Here is a 26,600-nt window from a genome sequence, read left to right as displayed (position 1 = left end):
CAACGTAGTATCTGCTTATTTGCTGTGGATGAAGGGTTTGATTCTTCTCTTTCTTGAACTATTCAAGGAAAATTAGATCTATGCAAAGCAATGGAATGATTTGTTCACCGATTGTGTTTTTATTTTCTGCATGTTGGCCCATTTCTCATTTTAATGTATGCATTAAAATAACAGGGGGTGCACAGTGTCTTTTTTTTTATTTATTTTTTTCTTCCCTGGGGTCTTTGCTCATTGTTTCCTGTCCAGTGGTCAGAGCAAAGGAAGGAACGGCTTTAGGAGAAGGGTGATGCCACAGTTGTAGCAGGAATGTATTCTGTTGATATGATGAGGCAAAGCAGCAAGAACAGTATTAGTTTCTGCTGTGTTGGTGAATAAACCGTACAAAGTGGTTTGCAGTGTAGAATATATATCCTCCTGCAACTTATTTCCCCTCGCAGCATGCTTCTGCTTTTCAGCAAGAGTGAGTTATGCTCTATTAGCAATAAGGAGACGGATTTTTAAAGGTGCTTAGGCAGCTAAAGAGGTAGGTAGGTGACTAATAGGATTTAGGAGCCAAGCTTGAGAAAACTAAGTGTCTTCAAAAGCCTCAGAGTTCTTAAGGAAAGCTTTAGATTTCCCCACTCTACTCAACCAACTGCAGCCTGCTGTCGTTTCTCTATTTGATTGAGCAAACTCTCATGCCCTGGGAGAGCCTCTTTGATGGGTATTCCTGGTAATTCCAAAGGCAGTTCTGTTCTCCATGCAAATTGCCCTGTATTCTATAGCCAAAAAGACAGTACCACGGATGTGTCCGTTATTGTATCTGCATGCACTGCTTTACCAGCAACAAGTAACCCATCTCTTCCACCACGAGTTCGTGCTCCGAATTAATGGGTTGCTCTGGACGTGGAAAGCAAATCCAGGGCCTCAAAAGGAAGGGAATCCAACCTGTCGCTGCACACCCGATAACCCTTTGCAGAGCTCGTGCCCGGGGCCGGTCCTGGCACGAGCCCACCACCCGGGGTTCCCGCGTGCCGCCAAGCCTCGGCCCAGGGCAAGGCGGAGGGGCCCGGAGCCGCGTTCCCGGCCAGCCGGCTCGCCCTGCCGCCCCGCGGGTGAGCCCGTCCCGGAGACGCGCGGTAGGGCCTCACCTGCCGGCGGGGCCGGCCGGGAGCAGAGGGGCCGCAGGTGGCGGCGGGAGCCGGCTCGGCCACCGCCCCCTCCCGCGGCCGAGCTTCCGCCCGTGTCAGCTGACTGCCGCGAGGAAGTGGCGGCGCGAGTCGCGGCGTGAGCCCCAGCCCAGCCCCGAGCCGCCGCCGCCTGCGGAGCACCGTCCCGACCCCCCCTCCGCCATGGCAGGGCTAGTGGTGAGCGGAGCCCAAGTAAGTGTCCGCGTCCCGCCGCGCACCGCACCACCTGCCGCCCGCGCCTCTCCGCCCCGCCCCGTCCCGCCACCTCTGCGGGGGGCCGGCTGGGAGCCCTGCAGAAGCATCGCCGCCTCCCGCCCTCACGTGCGGGAGTTCGGAGTGCCGAGCGCTGCGCGAGGAGCCCGCCGCTATCGTGCTGCTCATCAACCCGTCACAGGGCGCTGCTGTGCCTCTGCACCGGGCGCGTGGGTGCAGGGGGTTCTCGTTCTGTTTCTGTCGCAGCTCCTGCAGGCCTGCCAGGTGCAACGGGCTCGTTCCTGAGGCTTTGCGGGGGAGCATCTCTGTTTTCACAGCGATCTCCAGTCCGAGTTCCGCATCTGGCGGTCAGGCGGGGTGTGGGGTCTGGTGGCCTTGTGGTGCCCCAAACGCATCACGGTTTCTCCAGTGCTCAGCCCGCCTGCGGACCCTGTGGGCTGTGGGAAGAAAGGAATGAAGCTTGGGTTCTCTCAGAAAATGGTATGCCATTGACTGGAGTGCTGCCCCTCGGGTTGTTACTTTGCTTTGGTTTCTGTTTCAGTGTGGAATTCCTGTAAGCATACATGTGATAGGGAGGCAAGTGGCTAATTGCGCAGCTGCTACAGGAAACGGTTCCTGTGGTCTCTGTGGTGTGCTGTGGCCCAGAGGAGCATTGTGTGTTCCCTTGGACTAAATCCCTCCAAGTGAAGCATAGCTTTCGTATGCATAGCTTTGGGCCTAACATCTCACCTGCTAGCAGGTTAACGGTGTCGTACCGTGCCCAGCTGACTGGAAATGTTCTTCAGATGTAATGCCTTTCAGTGGAAAGCAATATGTTTTTGAAATGAATCCAAAGGAGGGCCACGAATATGGTCAGAGTGCTGGAGCACCTCACCTATGAAGACAGACTGAGGGAACTGGGCTTGTGCTTAGCCTCTGAAAGTAAAGCCAAAGAGAGGTGTGACTGCTATTGACTGATGTAATTTACTATGTTTTAAATATTTTGTAAAAGCGCATTTTTTTCCTGAATTGTGTACTGTGTATTGAAGAGTCTGTGAGAAGGTCTGAGCTGCCCACAGCCAATCTGATGCTGGGATCCATGGTAACGTTTCCGAGCGTTTCTTTGGGATCCTGAGCTGGGTACCAGCAATAAAGAGTGTTTGATGGTGACTGCCTGCATTCAGTTTGAGATGGAAAATTAGGCAATGGAGACATCTTTATCAAGTCCTCATCCCATGGGGCGTTCTGTGCTGGGTATAGAGAATTGGAGAAACCTGCTGTTACTGGTGTGCCCTGTACCCAAAGAGCCGAGTTGTCCTGGGCAAGGTGTATTTGCTCTCATCTCGGGGTGATGGCATCTCTACATATGCACTCGAAAGCTCATACTTTTTTTAAGGTTGTTTGAGATGGATGCAAAAGGAAGAATACCAGATTGTGTATATTTGATTGTTTTCCTGGGCAAATTATTTTGAACTGAAAGACTAAAAATGAAGAAACATTATTTTTTGCTTGTCCAGACTGCTGAAGACTTGCTTCATGTCAGCATTGTTTGAGCAGCAGAAGAGTGAAGAAATAATGCTCTCCAAAACTTGTTGAAGAAGTCTTATTGTGTACTGCATAGCTGGTGATCCGACAGTTGCTGCTGTTGTTACAGTCAAGAGAGCTCTTGAGTATCCCAAGCAAGTTTATATAAAAGGGGTAGAGAACTGAAGTGAGTGTACTTTGTAGGAAAATAAATCTGTTGGCTTCAATTCAAAAAGGTGCTCATACACTGAATGAGCTGAAGTGGACTTTGTGCAAGTAAAATACCTTTCACAAGGCCTCAGCATGACAACTGTATGCCACCTAGAAATACAACTGTGTCTAATCTGTTTGCATCACTTGTGCAAGTATATTTGTATACTGCAGTGGTTCAAAGGCTGAAGCTTTACAACATCTTATGTATTTTGCCTCTTGCATGCTTCAAAACATGTTTAAATGAACTTTTTTCTTCAACTTCTGTTCTTGTAGAACTAGAACAGCTAAGGGTAGGTAGGTTTCTGGGGTAGTGGGACTGCAGGTTGGAATCTCTTGCTCCAATTATCTCTACCCCTGTGGGGGAGAGAAGAGGTGGAGCTCTTGCTACGGCTCTACTTGCACGAGATTGTCTTACACTCCTAATGTTCACAGACATTGAATTTAAGTTGCATGTTACATGTTATACTGAATTACTGCTTCTTCCAAAATATTCTTCTGCTAAAATAGAGTCTCTCCAAGGGTTTGCAAGCATCTATTTATAGTAGTCTACTTTTCTGTGAAGAATGAAGCAATTCTTGTTTGGGTACTTCATGTATATTGTAAAATGTGTTGTGGTTTTCCTGGATGAAAACTGAAGGAAAAATAAATAAATATACATACAGGTTTAATTCGATGGCATGTGGAAAATCATGTCTGTTATGTCCAAACTATTAGGATGTAAACTAGCCAAAACTTTTCCCAGGTCCTTATATTTAGTTCCTAAAACCGTGTGTATATCTAGTAGCAAAATTTATTGTAAGAACAGGTATGGCTTAACAAGAGGAAAAAAGTTGTTGAACTGAACTTCAAGCTACTTTTTTTCTGATCATAAAAAATTTCCACTGCAGTGAGGTTTGTTTGCCTAAGGTATGGAACAAAGTGAATTAAATTGAATGTGATACCATATGATCAGATTGCAGACATTGTTAGTGTGTAAGAAATGGGGATGATTTGCACAAGTACATGCCATCAGTCTGATCTGCAGAGGAGTCTCTATTTACCAGAAAGTGAAATACTATTAAAACAAAATTTGTCCTTTTTGCATATTTTTCATCTAACATCCTGTAGGCCAGTGGGACATGGTCTTGACATTGTATGAGACATCTAGATAACAGTTGTACCTTATAGATAGTGATCTAACAGTGATGAAATCCACTTAAATAACAAGTTGCCATTTTAAGGCAACTAACATTTCTTTAGCAAAATATTTGAAATGTCAGTTTTGGATGAGTCAATACAGACATGAAGAGTTCATCACAATATGTTTGGCAGACTCTGTGGGGATTCTTTGAAGACATCAAACCAGACCTCCAAGATAACACAGCTGACAGAGTACATAAAGTGTAGCCATCTTATTGTTTGTGTTTTTCTGGAAATAGCATCGCTTATTTCACCATGGCTCGAGAGAAATAAGGATAGACTATTTTTACTACCATTAATTCTTCCTGTTTGTTGAAGGTGGTTTAGTTAGGTAGGTATTGAAAGGAGGAAAGACGCATTAGTATTTAGGGTACAAAGGGGAGCAAAATAACAGTGGTGTTGAAGCCAAAAATCCTTAAGATTTAAATCACTGTTTGAACAAACCTGCATTTTTGGCTTCTCCTGTCTTGAGTGGCCTTCTTGCTCTGTCCCTAGCATGTCACTGGAAATAATAATCTCCCCAAAGAATGGGTATGAGAATGGTTTGACTTTGTACTGATTATGTTTTTTTGTCAAAAGTTTTTGTATTGTTCCTTTAGTGGTTTCTGTACTGAAAGACAAACTAGAAAGTCCTTTGAAAGACTTCTGATCTTTCAAAACTTGTTCCTTTGGAGTATTCAGAAGGGTTATCTGAAGTAATGCTAAATTTGAGTATTAACAGTGGAATGAAATATGATATACGACTAAAAGGAATAAATGCAATGTGCTTGATCAAATTATTTTTACCTGAAATGAGAAAAATCTGCTATGTTGTAAATAGGACTAAGCATGTGTTAAGGATTAAGCTGATTGCATTGATAGAAAAATGAGATTGTGATAGATTCTGCAGCAGTAAAACTGATGTAGCTTGAAGCTGTAATGAATGTTCATTATACCGTATGTTGTCATTGGATCAATGAGACAGAATCTGGACAGGAAACTGTAAATAATCTACTTATGACATGCTTCCTTTTTGCTTTCAATTCTCAGGTGTCCTACATTAGTCAAGACTGTGAAGAAATTCCTGAATTCCTGGGAAGGAAATATGGACATATGGCAAAAAGGCTAGATCTTAGCTTCAACTTGTTAAGGTATGTTGTAATATATAGGTTTTTCAAATGCAATATGGGACACACACTCCAATCCCAGAATATATATATATATATATATATATATATATATATATTTCTTAAAATAGTAACAGATACAGATATGTGAATTACATTCAGTTGTCACTGTATGAGTGATACTGTTTTATCAATGTTTGTCTTCTCTTCTTGCATTCTTGGAACACAAGCAACCAGGTGAGTCTGTAAATATCTGGTGTAAATGTAAAAGATGCCCAGTGTGGTTTATTCTCTTCAAAATGGAAAATAAGCAATATTACCTGAAGAAATGAAGAATGGGATGAAATGTGAATTTGTTCTTAACTGAAAAACAAGTAAGTGTGTGCTACTCTGTTTCCTTTTTTATTTGTGAATCTCATTTTATTGTAAATGATTTATAATGCTCTTTTCCCAGGCTGTGTATGGTTTTATTTTGTGCAGCTATATAGATAAGTGTTAAAGCTAAATGCATTTACAATTTATAAATAATTTTTAAATTATTTTAACATACGGATTGATTTATAATTTTATAGTATTCCCATTAGTCATTAAGGAAATACTAAACAATACCTGTTCTCATTTAATCATTGTGTGAAAAGCCTGGTGAGGTTCAGCATTGTATCTTTCAGGTTTGGAGCTCTGTACATAAGTAGGGAAAAAGAATTGGCACATAGTAATCTATTTAAGAAAGTATAACTTTTTAGCATTAGAACTGAACATTCTTACTTTTTCCTTATGTTTCACTGGAGGGTAAGCCCAGAGTCTACCTGTGAGGAATGAGTCACGTAGAAGTAACATGCTAGTGTCTTGTTCTTTTAGGGAGAGAAGTCACAGGTTTTATCTTATGTAACACTAATAAATGTTATCTTGAGCTGCCATAAACTGAAAGACTGATTCCTGTATGCAAGAGGTAGCAGTGCAAAGGAGACACTTAATCTGTGGATTCCCATTATCTTAAAGTTACCATGTATCTGTCTTGTGACTGTATACCTATGGAAATTGTAATCAGAAGAGAGATTATTGTCTATTGTTCTCATAGGGGGAGAAATTCTAAACTTGAAATATATCTTTAAAAAGTAGTTTGGCTTTCTACAAGAAATTTCTGTCAGCATATGTGTAAGTTGAATGAAGAGGACCAAGGGTTCTCGCTCCTGCTAGGGATAAAAATAATATTGTGATTTGCTAGCATTAATAATATGCCAACATAAGGCACTTAGCTAGTCATCCTTTAAATAGGCATGTAATGTGCAGTAGCTTTTCATGTCTACCATTGGATTGCTATTGTATAGGAAGAAAGTGTATGATGATGACTGTGAATTGTCAGATTGTTAGGATTTACTAGGTGGGAAATTGAAGTAGTTCTAAAAAAATTAGCGCATCAGTTCTAGTGTTTGGATACAGCAGGTAAAGGCTAGGAAGAAGACAGGAAATTGATTTGTTAGTTGAGATACTTGTGATCGTATTTTCATCTTTGACTGAGCTATTTTCAATGAATTCTGCTGGATGTAATTTAAGTTCAATCAGACCTGTAAGATTAAACGGTAGGTAAGACATAAATATCTTCAATTCCAGCTGAAGTCAGTGTAGGGTCTTTCTGTGTTTGATATTTAACTTTTTGACTTGGATGCTCCTGTGTAGTGGAAATGCTGAGTCACAGCTTGAAGCAGTGATTGAGTACTTGGTGGGAAGGCAGGGCCAACCCATGGGAGCTCAGGTGCATGCAGTGCTCCTGAGTGATCAGAAGGGAGGGAGCCAGGATCCACCCCTTACAGACCTCATTTGAGGGTTGGCAGTGAAGGTGAGGGTATCTTGCTGGAGATCCCTCTCTACTTGAGGCCTTCTAAAGGTAAGCAGCTTCTTTCCTATATTTCTGTGCCTATGGCTGTTGCATTTGAGGAAGTCCCTACTTGCTGTAGCCTAGAACTTTGCTGTTTCGCAGTCATTGCTGTGCTTTCCATTGTGTTACATCCTCTAAAAAAAAGAAATATACAGTGCTGTACTTGTTAAAATCAGCACTGATCAACAGGATGCGTGTGCTCGGTCTCTTGAGGCTGTTGCTGATGGTATGTGACTCTGAGGAGCGTCTCTTACAAAACTGTGTCCGTTCAGTGTTCACTGAGTTTGGACTGTAATGTCTAGCCAGCAAACAAGGGGATTTAGAGGTTTTTGGATGTAGGTACCAAATTCAATTCACAGTTCTGCTCTACTGTTCTTGGAGAAGTAAATTAATCTGAGACGGGTAGTTATACATTGACTGAAGGAAAAGGTTATTAGTAGTAAATAGATTAGTTTTCATTGTATGATTCATGTTAGATCAGCATAAGTGTGTGTGTTCTTTGAAAGAAAAGAAGTATAGCGATCGCTAATTTTCTACAAGTAGTATCTAAGCCATAGGAATGCTGAAGAGTTTATTGCTTGTTTTCAGTGTCAGGTATGAAATAAGTACTTACCAACTTCTGTATTGTTTTTCATATTGGGGTTTTCCTACTTCCTGTAAGCAAGGGTACTACTGTATTTTAAAAGGAACCACCCTTGTGTACCAACTAGACAATATATTGTGTTACGTGAGTATTAGTAGAAATTCTGAAAGCTTAACGAATTAATAATTGAGCATAGGAGGAAGCTTTTTTCATTTTGTGGACATCAGTTATTTAATATTGCTGTAATAAGTGTAGCTGCATGCGGAGTGAGAGAGAGATCCAGTGTAATAATGTGTTCTCTTTTTGATCAGTTGGCAGCAGACAATTCTTTCAAGACAGTGCTGTCCTTGTGAATCCAGAAATCCTGTGTGGTTGTTGGCTTCCAGTCTTTGTGTGCACGCATACCTGTGCATTTAAGAGATTCTTGTCATAAAGTTGGATTTCTGCTCCATGGTACAGGTGCCAGAAAACTTCCTTACGCAAGCAATATACATAATATTAGACTTGAATTAACAATTACTTTAGTGAATTTCACCGATATTTACACCATGATAATGCACATTACTTGGTTGCAAAGGTTAGGATAGAGCTAGGTAAGTTATTTTAACATTGAAGGCTTTTCACAAAAAAAAAAATGTGTTTTCAGAGGCTTGTCTTGGTATGCTGGTAGAAGGGTGGGAAAATCTGTTAACACTGTGTAGTAAAATGGGCAAGAATTACTCAAACACACCGTTTTATGACTTGTTTTATGCTTAAAGAACTTTTCTGAATTTGTCCCTTAATTTCGTATTTCAGTAGATGATGTGTATTTCTGGAAAATATTATCTTGCTATTATAACAAAGCAAGAAATTTATTCTTTACAACCACACAACTCTTTTTTTTTAAGTTGTTGAGCTAATATGCATTTAGGTAATGATTTTTAAGAATTTAGGGATATGGCCTAATTTGTTATTGGTTGTGATGGCACTTATGTCTCTAGTCTTTGCTTCTGATTAAGAGTAATTATGTGGATTAATTGTTCTCATTTTTGGTGCTTTTCTTACTCAGATTTCTCCTGTTTTTGTTCTTGACTGTGATGAAAACAAATGTGCATAAAAGAGGAGAATTAAATTGGAATTGGGTAGTGTTTGTGTTATTGTTGTGAGAAATTTATATGGAGAAATAAATTTTCACCACCTTCAGGATTCTTTTCTGATTTGAGTCTCTTCCTTGCTATTAAGTAGAAATTTGGGCCAATATAGGCATTTCATTTTCTTTGCATTGGATGTTGTAAGTCTAACAACATTTGGTAAATACAAACAGTTGCTCTGTAAGAGAGTTCTCTTACTTTTTATTTTGCCTTTTTCGAAGAACTGCTCTCTGTCCTTCATTACCCGTTGACTGCTGTCTCTTTTGCCCAGGAGGTGGAGGAAAATAGGTGAATGGCAGTAAGGAACTTTTTATGTGGAGGGTGGGGGAAAAAGGAAGCGTAACTGCAATTTGATGAAACGAAGGGAAAATCTGGTGTGTATTTGAAGGCATGGTGGTTGTAATCAACAAGATATAGTACAGCCCTATGCTGTCTCCTGTTTCTACCAGTGGTAGACTAAATTCCTTCAACTCCAGATCACTGTAGTCCTCTTGTGAATTACTTTTTCTCATGCTATTTTCTTTACTCATTTTGTTTAAATAGTTTCTAATGTGTTTTGTTTTCTTTTGGACTACTGGGAGGGTTGTGAAGAAGATGAAGCCAAACTCTTGTCAGAGATGTATACTGAAAGGACAAGAGGTAGTTGTCGTAGGCTGCAGCAAGGGTTCTTCCAACTGTATGTAAGGAAAGACTTCACAGTGAGAAAGATTGAGTGGGAGAGGTACCCAGACAGGCTATGGAACCTTCATCCTGGGTGCTATTCAAAGTGCAACTGGACAGAGTCCCAATCAACCTGATCTAACTTTAAAGTTGCCCTGCTTTGAGCAGTGGGTTGGACTAGATGACTTCTAGATGCCCCTTCCAACCTAAATTAGGCTGTGATTCTGCAGTTCTATTGGTGTGTTCATCAGTAGTAAAATGGCCAGAATTACAGCAGTTGTTTGGAGTTAGTGATTTTTAGGTATTTTAGAAATGAACTTACACCGTGTATTTTAGATTAGGTATATTTCAGTTGCAGGGTTGTTTTGCTTTGGAAAGCTACTTCTGTGTCTCTTGTAGCAACTGTATTAGATAGTCTTCAGTGGTAGTAGAGTGCTGTAAGGGCCATTATTTTGATCTGTAATATGTGGAATGCCATTCCTCAGTTCCCATTTATTAAAAGGATGGAGCATGTGACGGAAGGTCACTGATTGTGCCAGTGTTGCTGGGATGCTTTGCTGAAAATAGTTTCAAGAGTGAATGTCAAACTGTTGACCGTTAGAAGTTAAAGATTTTCATTGGAAAAAGGTAAATAATTATTGGTGAAGGAAAAAAAAAAAAAGGAATAAATAAGCAAGAAGAATATAATATAAGTAGGAAGGAGAGTCTTGGGTGAAATACAAAGGTTCTTTTTCTTTGTTGGATACATCTTATTGTTTTGCAAAGAGAGAGAAACTATTCGAAGGTTCTTTTAAGTGTTCTAGATAACCTTCTTTGTGCCAAATGTCTCCTTTCGCATTAAAGGCTAAATGCACTCAAGTGCCTAAATAACAGATGTCTGTGTTGTAAACATAGGTGCTGTGCTTTTATAAACAACACCTACTTTTGGCCATCTTAGAAGTTTATTCTCTAATTTTGTGTTTTTTAAACGTGAGCTATTTTTCTTGTTTTTACAGAGACTTCTTCAGGCCCTAAACTGTAAGGCGGAAGGGAGAGTGAATCTTTTATCTTAGCCAATGAGGGAGGATTAATCCAATAATTGTGCTCAGGGAGATACAGATATCTCTTCCCTCTCTCTGGGGTGCAGATTATTTCTGCTAGGAGCATGAATAATTTGCGCAGTGTGTGCTTGTGCATATTTTCCACTGTCCGATTAAGAAGGTCTGTATATGAAAACATCCCCTTGAACTTTAATCCTAGTCTGGAATGTTCCTCCACCACTTTTGTGAGGCTGAGGCTTTGTAGTATCCTCTCTGTGGACTACAGATTGTTTACTTCTATCTTCTGCCTACTGTTTCCTTGCCTGGGGAAAATAGGCAAGTGGAAGCTTGTGACTGGGCCTCAGTTTTGCAGGGTATGTTCCTCTTAGTAAGCTGAGGATGCATAGGAGAGGTTTTTTTTTTTTCTTGCCACCTTTTCAGTCTGTGTGGCAATAAGATACACTGAGATCAGGCAGATGAACAACAAAAGGGAGATGGAAATAAAAGCCAGAATTCAAAACAAAGCATGACATATATTTTTGAAAGCCTTTAGATTCATCTTTGTAGCATTTTCAAGTGTTGAAGAAAATGGACTATTGTTAAAACTTTTTGATGGTTTTATTTATAAGGTAGAAAAATATTTTCACCATAATTGGATAACTCTTAATCGTAGCAATTGCATATTTATCAGTGTGAGGGGCTGTTATTAATGTAGCTGTCATGCACAAACACATTTCTGCATTAAATCCATTTAGTATGTGCATTATTCGGTCTAGAATGTCACCAGGACATCAAAGCCCCCTTAGGCATAAGAGCACAGTGCCCTGCTGTGGCTGCAGAAAGGGCTTGATCAATAAATGTAACATGTTAATGCAGAGCAAATAGAATAAAAGATTTCTTTGACAAGACATGAAAAATCACCTTGTGGCAGCTGGCATGGTGATGCCATTTCAGCGGAGACACTAGCAAAGTTGATCTGACAAGTAAAGAGGAGAGATGATGGTTATAAGGTGCTTTTGTTTCAAACTTCTTTCTTGACCTGTCAGGTTTTGAAGGAGCCTGAATGGCCCTTTTTTGTCATGTGAAAATTGTAGTCTTAGGCAGTTATGAAGCAGTTATCTCTTCTCAAATTGTGAATGCTGCTGTTTAATTGATTCACTTAGCATTTGAAACTGTCACGCATTAATAATTGCTAAATCCTGTAGATACTGCTCCAGTGTGTCATGCTTAAATGTGTAGTTATCAGAAAATTAATATCCTTAATGAACCGATGCTTTCAAACTAGCATTGCATGAAATCTCTTTTGCCCTTTCATTTGCTGAAGGTGTATTAGCCAGTTTTCAGAGTAACCCCTTCTGACAGTGGTGTGGTTTTATTTATTTATTTTTTTTGATGCCCGACAAATGCCAGCTTTGCTTTGGGTACATAGTGTGCTCAATGACAATAAATATAGTAATTATGCTGGAGTTAGTAATTAACATAATTATAGTCAATTACGACAAATACAGTGCAGAGCTAAATAAATGAGGGTGAGAAATTAGCAAGCTAATTGATTTACCTTACTTAGTGCTTTTTCTTGCAACTAGCAGTTGCCAATTTTCTGGAGATGAAAGCGTATTGTTTACAAATAGCTGATTGTGTTTTGAAATGATTCTGTCTTATGGCTCTTGCTCTTGTTTCCTTTACAGTGAGGTGAAGAGGACTGAAGTGTGGCTTTGTGTTTAGGAGAAAGGAGTTACTCTTCTCCTCACTGAATGTGTTGATGGAAAATGTGTGTACTTTAATTTAGGTAATTCTTACGGTATTGAGGCAAAACAGTAGTTATTTTTCTTTACAAACAAAATATATTGCTATGGATGTTTTGGGAATATATTTGAACTCAAATATGGTGAGAATTACCTAAGAGACATCTATATATCTGGTTGTTTATTTATTGACAATAGAGAGGTCTGCATAGCACTGGAGAGCTAAAGAAAGAATTGAAATAGTTAAAGTAATCCAAGTGTGTTGAAACAATATGCCCTTGTTTAGCCATCACTTTCAATAATTTAGAACTGTTGGACCAGCATAGAGGCAGAGTATCATAACATTTGTGCACATTATAATTGCCTGTTTTAAGATGATTTATAGTATGTTGTCTGAAATAAGAGTATTGAAGCTATGCAGTTAATCTGTTTCACTCTCCTTGTTTTGTTGTGTTTTTTTGCTTTCAAGCGTGACCACAGTTTACTGTAGGAAAAGAGAATTAATATGTATAAGTACTGAAAATTTTATATTTTATTTTTAAAGCTGAGATTCTTTTTGTACTCTAAGAAAACAGGATGTGTTTTACAAATGTGCATAAATCCTGTACTTGAAATAGTTTACTGTTTCAAGGTAAATAGAATTGTGTCTAGAGACTTAACAAAGAGGTAGCATTTGTTGCAAATAAGCAATCTGAAATATGTACTTTCTTGATAATTTTTCTCTTGCTGTTGTGGTAACATATCAAAATGTAATGAGTAGATTTGTGGTTCAGGAGGTGGGTGCTTAGAAGTTTACCCTTAAGGTATGTCCCATGGTAAAGCACAAGATGCTCTTTTTTTTTTTTAAGAATTGTTGAAATGATATGAATGTCTGATAAAGAATGTACACTAACACTGCTAAGTGTAGTTGCTATTAGAATCGATCCATTTGGAAATCAATTTACTAAATGAAATATTTATATACAAGGAGTCATTTAAATTATTTTAAATTTATGGACTTAGTAGTTTTCCAGATAAAATCGTACATGTCTATTAAACAGTATGGACTATGTTATGCATAATTATCTTTCCATTAAAATAATTATAAAATAGTTGTATCCTGTTAGGCTGAAGAAAAGCATGATGATGTGCTTCATATATGGACAGAACCTTGGGAGTTGTATAAGATGAAGTTTTAGAGGTATACGTCTGTAAAAATGGAAGGCGAGTATTAGCAAGAACAGGAAGGATTTTTGACTTCAAATATTCTACTTTGGTAATTGATCAAACTATAACCAAAGTTAAATAAAGTTCTTGCTCTTTTTTTCTACTCCTTTACCCTATTTCTGTGCCTCCTCTTGTTGAAAAGTGATGTATCAACAGGAACCAGATGTGATCTGAGTAATATATAAGGAAAACTTAGGGTTTTTTTTTTTATTTGAAAACTTTGAATAATAATAAAAAGTACTATTAAGTGTTACTTTGTCTTGCATATAGTAGCACTGCCTGTGGTCTGTTATTTTGTCAGCTTACAATGTACTTTTGGGATGTTTGTTGTTTCAGAATATTTTCTTTATATGTTTTTCTTGCTTCTATGTTTTTCTTCTGTCTTCCTTGTAGTCATTGCTTTATTGTTGATGTGAAGGGGACCAGTGAATGAACTAATTTTAAAAATACCAAGTTCGTGGCTTATGGTATGTATTTAAATACTGCACTTTCATTTCATCCTACTGTGCAAAGGAACAAAGAGGGTTTTTTTGATAGCTAAGTTAATTTTCCAATCTTGCTGGTATGTAAATGCACACAGAGTATAGTATAAATTGTTTTATTTCAATTTTGTACTGGTAGCTTTTATCTTCTGTAGTTCCAATAGCCTCTCTTTCCGTCCATTGATCCTTGCTTGACTTTTTATGGCCGCATAGTCACTAACAGACTGTGAAAACTCTGTAATATATGTACCTCTGACCCCCAGTGCTAGACATTATCCATTGATTTACTGTATCTGACAGATCAGAACATAAGATTGTATTCTTCTGCTTTTCTCGAGAAGGCTTAACATTGTAGAAAGAGTTGTTTTGAGAATACATCACGTGGCAGAACTGGGCAAAAAAAACTTGTTACGTGAGCCTTTGATGGCATGTCGGTGTGTGTCCATGTTTTGTAGTAGAGAATTGCTGGCAGGATTACTGGAGCTATTAAATTAGGTAAAAGTGTTAAATACAGTATATGATTTGCCATTAAGTAAATGAAGTTAGTGAGCTTGAACTATTATATCCTTAAATGTAGCTAGTGAATGTTAATGTGATGGTTACTGAAAGTTTTCTTGGCGATATCCATCTTCATGGGACTGTTGCAATCATGAGTAGAGGTGACATCTATACTTCTTGAGAAAGGTAAGGAAGTTCCTTGGATTTAAGCAGAGATGAGATGTCACTTTAGGCATCTATTTAGTCAAGGCTGTTCAGAAAGCCTTTTGACTGAATCACTGCATTTCCCATGGAACTGATGTTCGTATCACGTAATTTTCTTTGTATTGGAGTAAATGGGGAGTGAACTGCTTTCTCTTGGTTTGGTTTCCTGCATGAAATTTAAGTGGGTTTTTGAAGAGACATTGGAGGCTGAATCTGCGTGTTTCTGTGCTTACTCTCTGGATATCTGGAGGGCTTTACTCATTGGAACAGTCATGTCAGTTCCTCTCGCGAGACCCGTAACCACTCTTAAACAATAACAAAAAAAAAGTTGTCTGGCAGGAATCTGTATTGGATTTAGAGAAAATCAGTTATTCAGTGAATGGAAGAGTACCACAACACATAGGAAAAATATTGGCTTTCGGAGGACATTTGCTTTTGCTTTCAAAGACTGTTTCTCAGTACAGTGCAAGTAATGATTTGGTGACTTCCTCTTGTAGAGTTTATGGTTATCTGGATTTTGAGACAAGGAACTATTTTTTTTTTTTTTTAATTGCATTGGGGGTTAAATAAAGGGGCATGTAAAGAGCATGTTGTGGGTATAATAATTGGATGGCACATTCTTTCTTTCTGACTTTACTAATCTCTCTTACTCTAAAACAGTATTTCCTCATGATCGCTGTTACGAAACAAGAGTGAAGGCCTGCAGAAATAACTTATCTGTGGACAAGAAGCTTGACTGAAAGGAAGAACCTGCATTAACTCTGAAGCTATTGTCTCTTTTGCTCTCTTTTGTTGGAAGGTATCTTCTCTGTTTAACTCAGTACACAAGATTCTCCACACCTAACTGCAGCTGTTAAGACCTTGATTAGTCTTGCTTACCACCCCTGAGTAAGAAGGGCTTCTGGATTCCAGTATTCAACAAGCCTGCTGAGTGATCGTTTTACAAATAGCTAGCTTGGACTTGGCACAAAAAATCTATCAGATGCTTCTGTTTATTTATTGCTTGTTGACTATATTTTGTCTTCTGTGGCTTGTGCCTTTTTTGAGGTCTTGCATTTTATGTAAATCAACTTTACATTAATTGGAGATGGTTTTTCAGTTGAAAAAGGCAACCCCAAAACCCTTAGCTAGTGGAAATGTGAAGAACGAGTATCACAGAAGTGCAAAAGGGCTGTGCGTTGTACTCAGGCTAACGAGCCAGCCTGTCAAATCAGACATGTTAAACAATAATTATACTGTCTTTAAGGTCATAGCTGATGAAGTGCTGTAGCTCAGTTCCGGGCTTTTACTGTGAACTGAAGCTGGCAGTCATGTGGAGTTTGGTGATTTTGTTTTGTTTCATATTGTCTGTCGTCTTGATCATGCTTGCATCATGATGAGTGAGTTGCTCTGTGGAAGAGCCAAAAGATCTGCTGGCTGTCATTTCCTTTCTTTACAATTTGTTCTCCTTTTTTTTTTAATCTTCATTTGCCCACTGAGTGTGTTAAATGGAAACAGTGAAAATTCTTCATATTATATGGCCATAAGAGTTTGTTCTTTTTTGAAGCCATTTAAAAGCTCATGTTCATGTGAACTTCTGCTATGCTGAAAATGTATAGTAATTACTTCTTTTAAAAGAACACAAATTGGAGATGCAAAATGAGTCATGCTATATAGGATAGCTTATAGTCTATCCTAAACTCAGAGAAGTCATTAATATTCTTGCTCATTGGATGGAATATCGCTGAACTGTAGAATAGATCCTCTTCAAGTGCTAAAGTCTCTGATGTTTTCTCCTTCACTGTTGGTATCTAAGTTGCACTGATGGGTAGTAGTACCTGAATGCATATATAACTCCAGTTCATTTCTTCTTCTATACTTGAAAGCATAGTGTGTGTGGGATGCTGCTCTCAGTGGTAGTTTGCTGGCATCACGTATACACACGCACCCCAGCATCTTAAAATGTCTTTATATATAATGTGTGTATGTTATTTTTAATACATAAAAATTTGGGTGGTGATGATCTAGTATTTGGTCTACTTTGATTTAGTAGTTGAAATAGGGCTTTGTCAGTGATAACCTTCTCATGCTCAACATAGGAAGAAATAATGTATTACTTTAGGATTACTAATAAAAAGAACACATCAGAGATGGGTGATGGGAGAAGGAACTGAGCTGATAGAATTAGATTAAAATAAAAGTAGTCTCAGAATGAAAAAATGCTTCAATAACTCAATAAATATGAGATACAATAATAAAAGAAATAAAAGAAAAACTCAGACAAATATCTGTCTCCCTTGCAATTGCTTTATCCAAACCTGCCTACATTCTTGCAAGGTTTTGTTATTTTTAAACTCCTTTCTCCACAGACCTTCAGAAGTACTCAGTATTGGTCTTGGCATCAGCTCTTATTGAGGCTGATAGGTGGAAAGCTACATCAATGTGATGTTTTTACTTCAGTGGTGATTGATGCATATCTCATATTATGGACTGTTTGGCATAGGTACAACATCACTGTGTTTGATCTCGGTGAAAGTAAGGCTCTTTGTCAGTATTGCTATTGTGAAGACAATATGTGAGAATGTTTGGCTTATTACTTGTCAACGCCGATCTTTTTTTCTTCTAGTAAAACTAACAAAGGAGTTAGAAAAGGTGTCTTTTTTTAATCAATATGAAGCTTCAGTGCTCCATGCTCTTCTTTATTTTTGTATAATGTAGTTAGTGGACTGATACAATATGAATGCCCAGTCCTTAATTTCTACATTTGCATTAAGCATCTGTTTTTAGGGATTGCTTTGCTGAATGTTAAAAGATGTGGATTGTGTAGTTAAAATGTACTTATTGATGTTGAAAATGTGATTTATATTTTATAAACTAACTGCTTTTGCTACTTGGCTGTTGGGCCAATTGGTGCTGTTAGTTCCTTGTGAATACTTGGAAAGACATTGTAGTACTTAATGTTTTTAAATTGCTTTTAGAAATTTGAGCTGTCTTTCCATTAGAATATTAGTCTATGATCAGACGTGCCAACAGGAACTCTATGAATTTTACAGAAAAGCTTTGTATTACCTCCATTTCATAATTTCATGAATGATATTGTCCAGTCATTGGCTTGAATATTGCGATTAACATTTGTATTCTCTGTAAGAGAAGCGTGTACTTACGGTGAATTACACTACTTTTTAAGTAATCAATGTAGATATTTACTAATCATTAGTATATTTTTCTTTCTGCATGATTTCAAAACCAGTATATTTCTAATTGTTTGAAGCATCCAATTATGTATTTAGAGCAACAGAGCAGCTTTTTATGACCAGGGTATGGCTAGCGTGGTGAAGTTTTATTTTGTTGACTGTGGTTTGTGGTTTTTGCTCGTTAATGTTTGGTCATGTGCAAGTGCTAAAAATACATTTCTGCTATTGAGTGTAAAACCTCTTAAAACACATGGAAATCATGTAGCAAAAGTGTCTTCAAAACATGTTACATGTCAAGGGGCCATCATCTGCTTCAGTGCCATGATTCTACAAGGCCAGGTGGCTACATCAACTCTGGGTAAGGATGTTGTGCTTTAGGCTCCTGCTCTTTGAAGACCTTTTTGCTGGAGGGGAAAATGAAAACTTGACCAGGTTACATAAGTGATAAAAGGTACTCATTATTTTTAAGTGCTTAAAGGCAGAGGGAACAGGCATTCTAGAAGTGCTGGGGATTAGCAGTATAATGAATGTTCAGAAAACTCTGGTTCCAACACAATTACATTAAGATTATTTGACAGTCTAGTGTCTGGATGGTAAAATTACAGCTGCTCAAGGATCTGAACGCTTTCTTTTTCAACCTATTAGCTTGCATTTAATACATTTTCTGTCTTGGACAGTGAAGTACTTTGGAATAGCAGAGAAACAGTCGTGTGAATGTGGTTAAGTTGGAGTGACTTTGGGGGAAAAAAACATGGTCAAATATGGTTTTCTAAGAAATGTGAACTAGCCAACTAAGTTAGAGAGTGTGTGCATGCCTAGTTTACTTCTTTCCATCCCACTTTTCTTCCTCCCTACTTCAGCTCCTTAAATCAGAGGAAGGTTGCTGAAGGTGCTCTAGGCTAGCTGTGTTTTATTGCTGCCTGGGAGATGTGGGTGCAGGTGCAACATGAGGTTCTCCTTACCTTCAAATACTTTTTTTTTTCACTGTTATGTTTGTAATCAGGAACCAGGCATCAAGTAGCTCAGCTGTTTCTGCGCAGTATTAGTTCCAGTTCCACCAGGCGCACAATTACTAAATTGTCTCTAGCCTAAGTGGGGAGTGTCAGAGGATTGTACTTTTACTGTTAATTCTTTAGCTTCCTTTAAGTAAATCATATCAACAAATGGTCTGTTACTACTGCTAATAGTAAGGCTTTTGAAATGTCGACATATCTCTAATGAGAATCTATTTCAACCCATTTAATACAGGCCTCTACTTAGTCACCGAATGACAGACTCCGGTCACTGCAACCTCGGGTGTTTTGAAACAAGAGCTTCACCTGCTTTTAAATGACCAGGCACTAGAAAAAGAATTTTCTTAGGTTGAGCTGGGGGCTAATGCATTAATCTGTTTTTTTTTTTTTGGCCATCATTTGTCTCGCTTTCTACTAATTGGTAAATGGAGGAAGAGCAGATACTTGGCTGTACCAAGCTAAATGTAATGGGCAAGTATTTCTTTGCATGCTATAGTGTAGCAGACAATAATCTTGGTTGCTCTAACTCTAGTGTTTAAGGCCAAACTGAGAGGGTGAAGTCAGCTTTAAGGTCCTGCACTTTGTTTTCATTGTGCCGTCTTGTTTGGAAACAAAAGTGCATTGGAAGCAATTAAGGCTAATGTGGGAGGAAAGAGTAGAGCTAGAAACCCATCACGATAGCTGGTGATGATTAAGTTGATAGTTTATAGCATAGCCTGTTGCTATTATTTGAATCAGAATGAATAAATAACTCTGTTGTATTAGATGCACGTTACTAGTAGGCAGAGTAGTGTCAGAATTATTCAATAAGCTAAATTGTATTCACAGAAGCATCAAGTGTTTCAAGTCTGTACCTTTTGTTTAATGTGGTATCAGGAATTCTGATTTCCATACCAGATTCATTCTTAAATGATAATTCTTAGTCTGTTCTCAACCTTCTTTTCCTAGTAAAAATGCACAAGAAAGTCTGCAAAAAAAAAAAAAAAAAAAAAAAAAAGAAAAAAGATATGTGGGTACAGATTTATGGTAAGGATTCATCTCTAAGTTCAGATATTATTTGATTTTGGGGAACTTACCTGTGTAAAAGAGATTTGATTTCTTAAATTATTCTGCTGCTTTTCAAACCTTTTACTACTTGCAGAAGAAGAAAGTTTCCTTTTCATAGAGTTTGTATGCTGAACGCAAGTGAGATCCTTGTTGTTTGGATCTATCTAGTGGAATAGAACTAACCTCATTCATATTATAGTCTGTTCAGATTGGTGCATACATGTAGAAAGCTAGGTGTTATTCATTTCAATCCTGTGCAGGTCTGTTTTTCTGCAATGTTTATAAATCCCTTTGTGCTACAGAGCCTTTTATTTATTTATATTAAGACCTTCTTGTCTCCTTAAATGATCATTGAACAGAGAAAGTAAATTGCTGTTGAAATCCTCTCACTGATGATTTCAGCTAGACCAACCAGTAGTCTATTAAAAACAAACACCTTCCTTCCCTTTTTACTGTCTAGCTGACAGAGTGTATAGGAGTGGAAAGCTTTGACCCCAGAAGGCTTTGAATGATAGACTCTTTTCAGATTCTTGTGTAAATCATGCTAAGACCCAATGTGTAGGCTTGACAGTTCTTCTCTGAGTTTGACATTGCAACTTAAAGCTTTTATGTTATTTAAATGTACTAAAATGCGCCCTGAATAAAACTACAGGTGCTGCTACACTTCTATTAGAGCATAGTAATACCTGACTTGGAAAAACTGGGATGCTGGTGAAAGAGTTAAGCAAAGCAGCCAGAAACCATTTTCAGCTTTTACTTTGCAGATACAACCTTTTAAGCATACCTACATTTACCTGCAATGGCAATCGTTTTGCATTTTAATGACAAATCAAGTACGCTAACTTGCATTTGAAACGAAAGTGCCTTAAATGTCTCTGGCTGTCAGAATGAGATGTTAGGAGCTTGATGAAAAGAGAACAAAGAAGACAAAGTATGAAGCCTAGATACAGTGCAAAATGAAATAAAACCTTGTATGGCCTGTCAGGGGTGTCAGTTGATATTCCTATCTAAAGCACATTATAGTATTACTTTGCAGCTCATAGCTTACTCATCTGTCTTTTTTAATTCATCACATTCTAGCCCACATCTTTTAAGTCCCATGTGTCAACAATGGAAGAAATCTGTTAATTGACAAATGAGTGTCACAAATGTGAATTGGTGCCTTTACATCAGAGGCAGGTAGTCTCTGTTGTTTTTTGTCGGCTCTATTATTGGCATAAGCCAGTGTAAGACATCTGTCTTTGCCAGAATGAGAGATGACAGCCAAAGAAGGGCTGTCATTGTTTTAGTGCATGTTCATTCTGCTGAGATACTGTATAAAGATAAAATGTCAGTTAAAAGAATATGAAAAACTATCGGGAGGAAGTCCTTAAATTACTTGGGAAGGGGATCTGGGAATTGGTGCCAGAAATGAAATCGAACGTTCCAGTTTGCATCTATCACATCAATTTAAAAATAATACTTTCTGAGTAACTGGGTCAGTTTATAAGGCATTAAGGAAGATGTTAGGCTGTGTTGGCATAATTAGCTCATAAGATGGAAGGAAAAAACACACCTCCATAGGATATGAGTTTATTTATTACAAGTTCATTTTTTCAGACATGTATAGAATTGTCTCAATAAAAATATGCTCTGTAGCATCTCTGGTGTTGATTTGCATCTGTTTTGAAATACTGAAATTGCTCTTTTCCAATTGCTTTTTTTGTTATATTTCTATTTGAGATTGATAAATAACATAATGAAATGAAAAGCGTAGCCAGCTGTGAGTTGATGAGACATTTAATAGGAAGAAAATTATTAACGTAGTTCTGGGGTGTCTAGAGGGTGTAAACTACACAAAAGTTACTCCCAAATCACTAAATTCCTTTATTGCAGTAAATGATTTTTTAATACTGGATAGTAAAAAAGAGAGGAGGAGTGTGTTTTAATGAAGGAGGTAAAAAAGAATAGAGCAAAAATATTATAAAAGACCATAATCCTCCTTTCTATTTTATGTAAAAACAATCATAAGATAGGTCATTGTTAATTTACTTCAACAAGAATATGATCCAGGTGCTACAAGACACTGCCAGTGTGCCCCTCCCCAGTCCAAAATGGCCTGTGACTTGGGCTTCTGAATGACCTTCTCTCAGCTTTTGTTTTTGAGGATTGTGTTGACAGAATCCAGTGAAGGACTAAATCTTGAGTTGTACTGAGGTAGTATGTGTTGAAGTTTCATAATCACAGAATCGCTAAGGTTGGAAAAGACCCACAGGATCATCCAGCCCAACCATTCACCCTTCACCAATGGTTCTCGCTAAACCAGGTCCCTCAACACGACATCCAAATGCTCTTTGAACACCACCAGGCTCGGTGACTCCACCACCTCTCTGGGCAGCCCATTCCAGTGCCTGACCACCCTTTTAGAGAAGTAGTATTTCCTAACGTCCAGCCTGAACCTTCCCTGGCGCAGCTTGAAGCCATTCCCTCTAGTCCTATCATTAGTCACACCAGAGAAGAGGTTGACTCCCAGCTTACTACAACCTCCCTTCAGGTAGTTATAGAGAGCAATAAGGTCTCCCCTGAGCCTCCTCTTCTCTGACTGAACAACCCCAGCTCCTTCAGCCGCTCTTCATAAGGCCTGTGCTCCAGACCCCTCACCAGCTTTGTTGCCCTTCTCTGGACGCACCCCAGGGCCTCGATGTCTTTCTTACAGTGAGGGGCACAAAACTGGACACAGTACTCAAGGTGTGGCCTCAGCAGTGCTGAGTACAGGGGGATAATTACTTCCCTGTTCCTGCTGGCCACACTATTTCTGATACAAGCCAGGATGCCATTGGCCTTCTTGGCCACCTGGGCACACTGCTGGCTCGTGTTCAGTCTAGCGTCAATCAACACCCCCAGGTCCTTTTTCTCTACACAGTCTTCCAGCCACTCTGCCCCAAGCCTGTTGCGTTGCCTGGGGTTATTATGGCCAAAGTGCAGGACCCGGCATTTGGTCTTGTTGAATCCCATCCCAATGAGGGATGTTTCTAAATAATAAATAATCCAGGTCTCACCAAAAGTAATGCCTCCTATTTATTTCTGTAGACTACAGCAGATAGAAAGAGCACAATAAGGCTATTTGATAGAGCAAATTCTCTGCCACTCTTTTGTGTGGACAAGCAATAGACATGCTCTTCATTTTGTGGTGTGGCAGCTGTGCATTGCTGTCTGGAATGTGGCTTGTCTTTCATGTTGCTATCACCTCTACCAAAATACACCACCCATTGCTTCACTGTGCTGATAGCCACTCTTTGGTCTCCATGAATGTTCAGCAAGTGTCAATGAATGTCAGTAGGTGCCATTTTTTTCTGCATGGAGGAATTCAGTGACGTACCTTTGCTTCATAAGTGCTTCCACTGTGTCAGTCTGCTCCTCTGCTGTCATCTGTCACATGGCAACAAAATGTAATGGAATATTGACAGGATGGTTCAGCCTCTACTGTCATATCACTAACATCCACCTCTGATATTCTGGGTCAACATAATAAAATAAAATGCGTTTCTTTTGGAGCAGCCTATGTATTAAGTGTGTTAGTTTTAGAATTACTTGTTCTTGCATTGCAAGTAAAGCTCTTGGTGTAGTAGGTTGTAGAAGATCTGAGCTTTGATGCAATGTAGGTAGAATTGTCATTCATAACTTCGTTGGATTTGTCTGTTTTTTTTTGCTTTTTTTTTTTTTCCAGCAAATATTTGAACGTGGAAAATGTTTAATTGATGTTTTTTCCCTCCCCACTGTCTAACCTTGAATTGTCTGGTTTGATTTGCTTTTGGTATAACTTACCTCTAAAGGTGCCTCCTACCTGTTTTACTGCAGTCTGTACTTAATTTTGATTGCAAGATCAAAAGAGTAATAATAAAGTTAAATGATAGGTGCTAGTAATTTTGGAGGTCTTTTGGTCTCTTATGGTATAAAGCCAAAAATGAGTTGCAGACAACTTCCAGTTCCTCATTTTAACTTGTTGGATAGAAATACTATGGTTTTGTAAATAGATCTTCTTTTAAATGTAAAAATAAGAAGGGAAGATGGTTTATGTTGTTAAAATCTACTTTAAAAAACAAAAATCCTCCACATTTTAAAAGTATAATTCATGAAACTTCAGGATTATTTCCTTGTTTGTACACAAAGATTCATGTGCCTTAATTGAACAACTGTATTTTCATTAGTGGAAACCCTATTCTTCCATTTACAGCTTCGACTGGTTCCAGCTAGGTGTTTTAATTCCCAGTCAAAAGTGGTGTTATGTAAAGGGCCAGGCACATCTTCTTAGGCATGGTTTTTAGTAATCTCTTTGGAAATTCAGCTCCCTTTGAGAAATGGGGAGATACTATCTCTATTTTACAGAGGACACAACTGAAAGGCAAGGAAGCCTTGTTGATTAACCATAGAAGCCAAGGGTAACTTTCAGCCCTTCAGATCAACTTGCATAAAGCATTTACACGTGTTGTCAACAATGATGGTTTGCATCTCCCACCCTCTGGTTCTATAGTGCTCCTGAAAGTACTTTATTGTAATGAGTTATGAAGCTATGTTTCATATTGTTTGATAGCAAGTTTATCAACAATGTTGATGATCTGAGACTGAAAAGAAAGTAAAAAAAATTGAATGTATTGTAGACATGGAAGAAGACTTTTTGCCTTCGAGTGGACGAGGATTTTCTCATATTTATTCTCTCCTACCTCAACATTATATAATTAAAAAAAACAAAAACAAAAAGGAACAAAAACTATGTAGACTGAGCCTGTTTCTTCTCTTACTGAATTTTTATTTTTTAGTTAAGAAAGAAGGAGTTGCGTAGTAAGAATAACTGTGAAGAAAAGATCTACTCTCTATAAAATAAGTAAATGAACTTCTTTGTGACAATTCACGTGTGGGAAAAACAATTGTAGTGCTTTAGGATACTATCCTGTCCTGTGCTTAGTGTTCACTGCAATGACTTAAAGGAAAATTTAAATATATTTAATTTAAATATAAAAATGTACATATGTGTGCATACCCTCTTGGCGATATCCCCCTCCCAACTGCCAGCTGTCATACAGAATCTGAAGCAGACAAAAATTTATTGGGTAGTATTTAGAAACATGTCAGTGGTAACGACTAGATCTCTGATTTCAATTATCACCTACTAAATTTAGGCTAATGTAATGCATTTGTAGACCTGTTGAATGCACTTGACATCATGTTTAAAAAATTCGAAACTGCACTGTTTTTTAATATCATATGTTGACCACTTTTTCCTACACACATCTGGTGCATGGCAGAAGGCATCCCATGTGACCCATAAAAACTTCAGTTACACTACTTTGAATGTTTCTTTTTTTTCTTCAGATAATATTTCAGCAGAGGAGAAGAAAGTAGTCTGAGGTTACAACACAAAGATTTTCTTAATGAAATCCTACTCTGATATTACTCTGTGGAATGACTGGGTCATGTGGCAGCCATGATTTTGTACTTTGTTGTTAGATTAATGGAGATTAAAGTCTGAATTCAAGTTACTTTGTGTTGTGCTTTATTTGCTCTGTGAATATTTTATCTGCTATTATTTTAGGATTATTGAAGGGGGATCTTTAAAAAATTTATTTTCCTTTTCCAAATATTGTGGTAATTTATAGTACTGCAAGATGTTTTTTTCTTTCAATCTTTTATGCTTTCCCTGCCCATCATTCTCATGCATACTTATTAACTATATCTGCTGGTGTTTGTAGCTCTGAGCATGCCTTTTAACCATCAGGATAGTGACCTTTGAAGACATTTGTTTGGTAGTACACAAGTGTTTGAATACTCACTGTTTTTGTGAAAATATTACTAGCTTTCAAAGTTGTGTCCACACCTGTGTGCAAGTAACGTAAGAAATGTAGTCTTTAAGTATGTTTAGGCTACTTTAAACAAGATCATTGTTCCCATCTTGGTAGCTGCAGTAGGCAAGCATGGGGAATTTTGGAAGAATAAACATCATCCTTTTTTTTTTTTTTTTTTTTTTCTTTTTTTGGAAGCAAGTCTCCTTAAAGCAAGCTTGCTTATACTAATTTTGCTTTAAGTTTTTCTTCTCAGAATTTATTTTTCATTAATAGTCTTCTCTGGTTGTTCGAATATTTTTTTTCACTTTCTACACATTGCTTCCAGACATTCTTTAAGTGTTCGAACCTTAAAAATCTAAAAAATATTTTAAAATGAATTTATTAAAAAAAAAAAAAAAAGCACCTATCCTATTTCTGAAATCCAAGGCAGAATAGCAGAAGCATTTCAAAAGGGATTTAGAAGTGTGTCTTCTGGATGAGGAAACAAATCCTGAACATGAAATTTCAATAGAGTTGTATGTAGCTCTACTCGTGAAATGGGTAAGGATGTAGGCTTACTGTTTGTCGTTTTCAGAATTGCTAGAAGTGTTTTGAATGACAAGTTTCAGGAATAATCTTTCCTGACCCTTATTTTCTGAAGATTTTCTTTAGTTTTTGTATGGGAAGTGTCTACGATTCCTTAGAAATCTTCCAAATTGAGCGTGGATGATGATGGCATTCAATAATTGCAAGGGATCTACGTACTAGCTTCATGGTGTAATT

The 26,600-nt window shown here is 38.1% G+C and overlaps 1 protein-coding gene and 1 long non-coding RNA gene across 4 annotated transcripts in view; both read left to right on the top strand.

The window, feature by feature from the left end:
* Nucleotides 1-1,240: 1,240 nt before the first annotated feature.
* The window catches only part of LRMDA (leucine rich melanocyte differentiation associated), a 634,559-nt gene continuing 609,199 nt past the window's right edge, over nt 1,241-26,600 (top strand). Inside the window, exons 1-2 of one of the 2 annotated variants that reach the window (XM_040702701.2) lie at nt 1,241-1,361; nt 5,307-5,407. In XM_040702701.2, coding sequence (XP_040558635.1) covers nt 1,332-1,361; nt 5,307-5,407 — 131 coding nt within the window. In that variant the 5' untranslated portion in view covers nt 1,241-1,331. Of the gene's footprint in view, nt 1,863-5,306; nt 5,408-26,600 lie in introns of both variants that reach the window. The other variant, XM_040702700.2, reaches the window with a different exon arrangement.
* Nucleotides 7,204-17,052, top strand: LOC124418046. Of its 2 annotated transcripts, none has more exons than XR_006939554.1 (3): nt 7,204-7,268; nt 13,996-14,069; nt 15,447-17,052. It is a non-coding gene; the product is annotated as an uncharacterized LOC124418046 (long non-coding RNA). The 2 variants fall into 2 exon arrangements; XR_006939555.1 differs by having other exon boundaries at nt 7,204-10,259.

Source organism: Gallus gallus, chromosome 6 (assembly GCF_016699485.2).
Source record: "Gallus gallus isolate bGalGal1 chromosome 6, bGalGal1.mat.broiler.GRCg7b, whole genome shotgun sequence".
NCBI lineage: Eukaryota > Metazoa > Chordata > Aves > Galliformes > Phasianidae > Gallus > Gallus gallus.
Note: the sequence above shows the minus strand (reverse complement) of the source record. Positions and strands in the feature narration are given on the sequence as shown.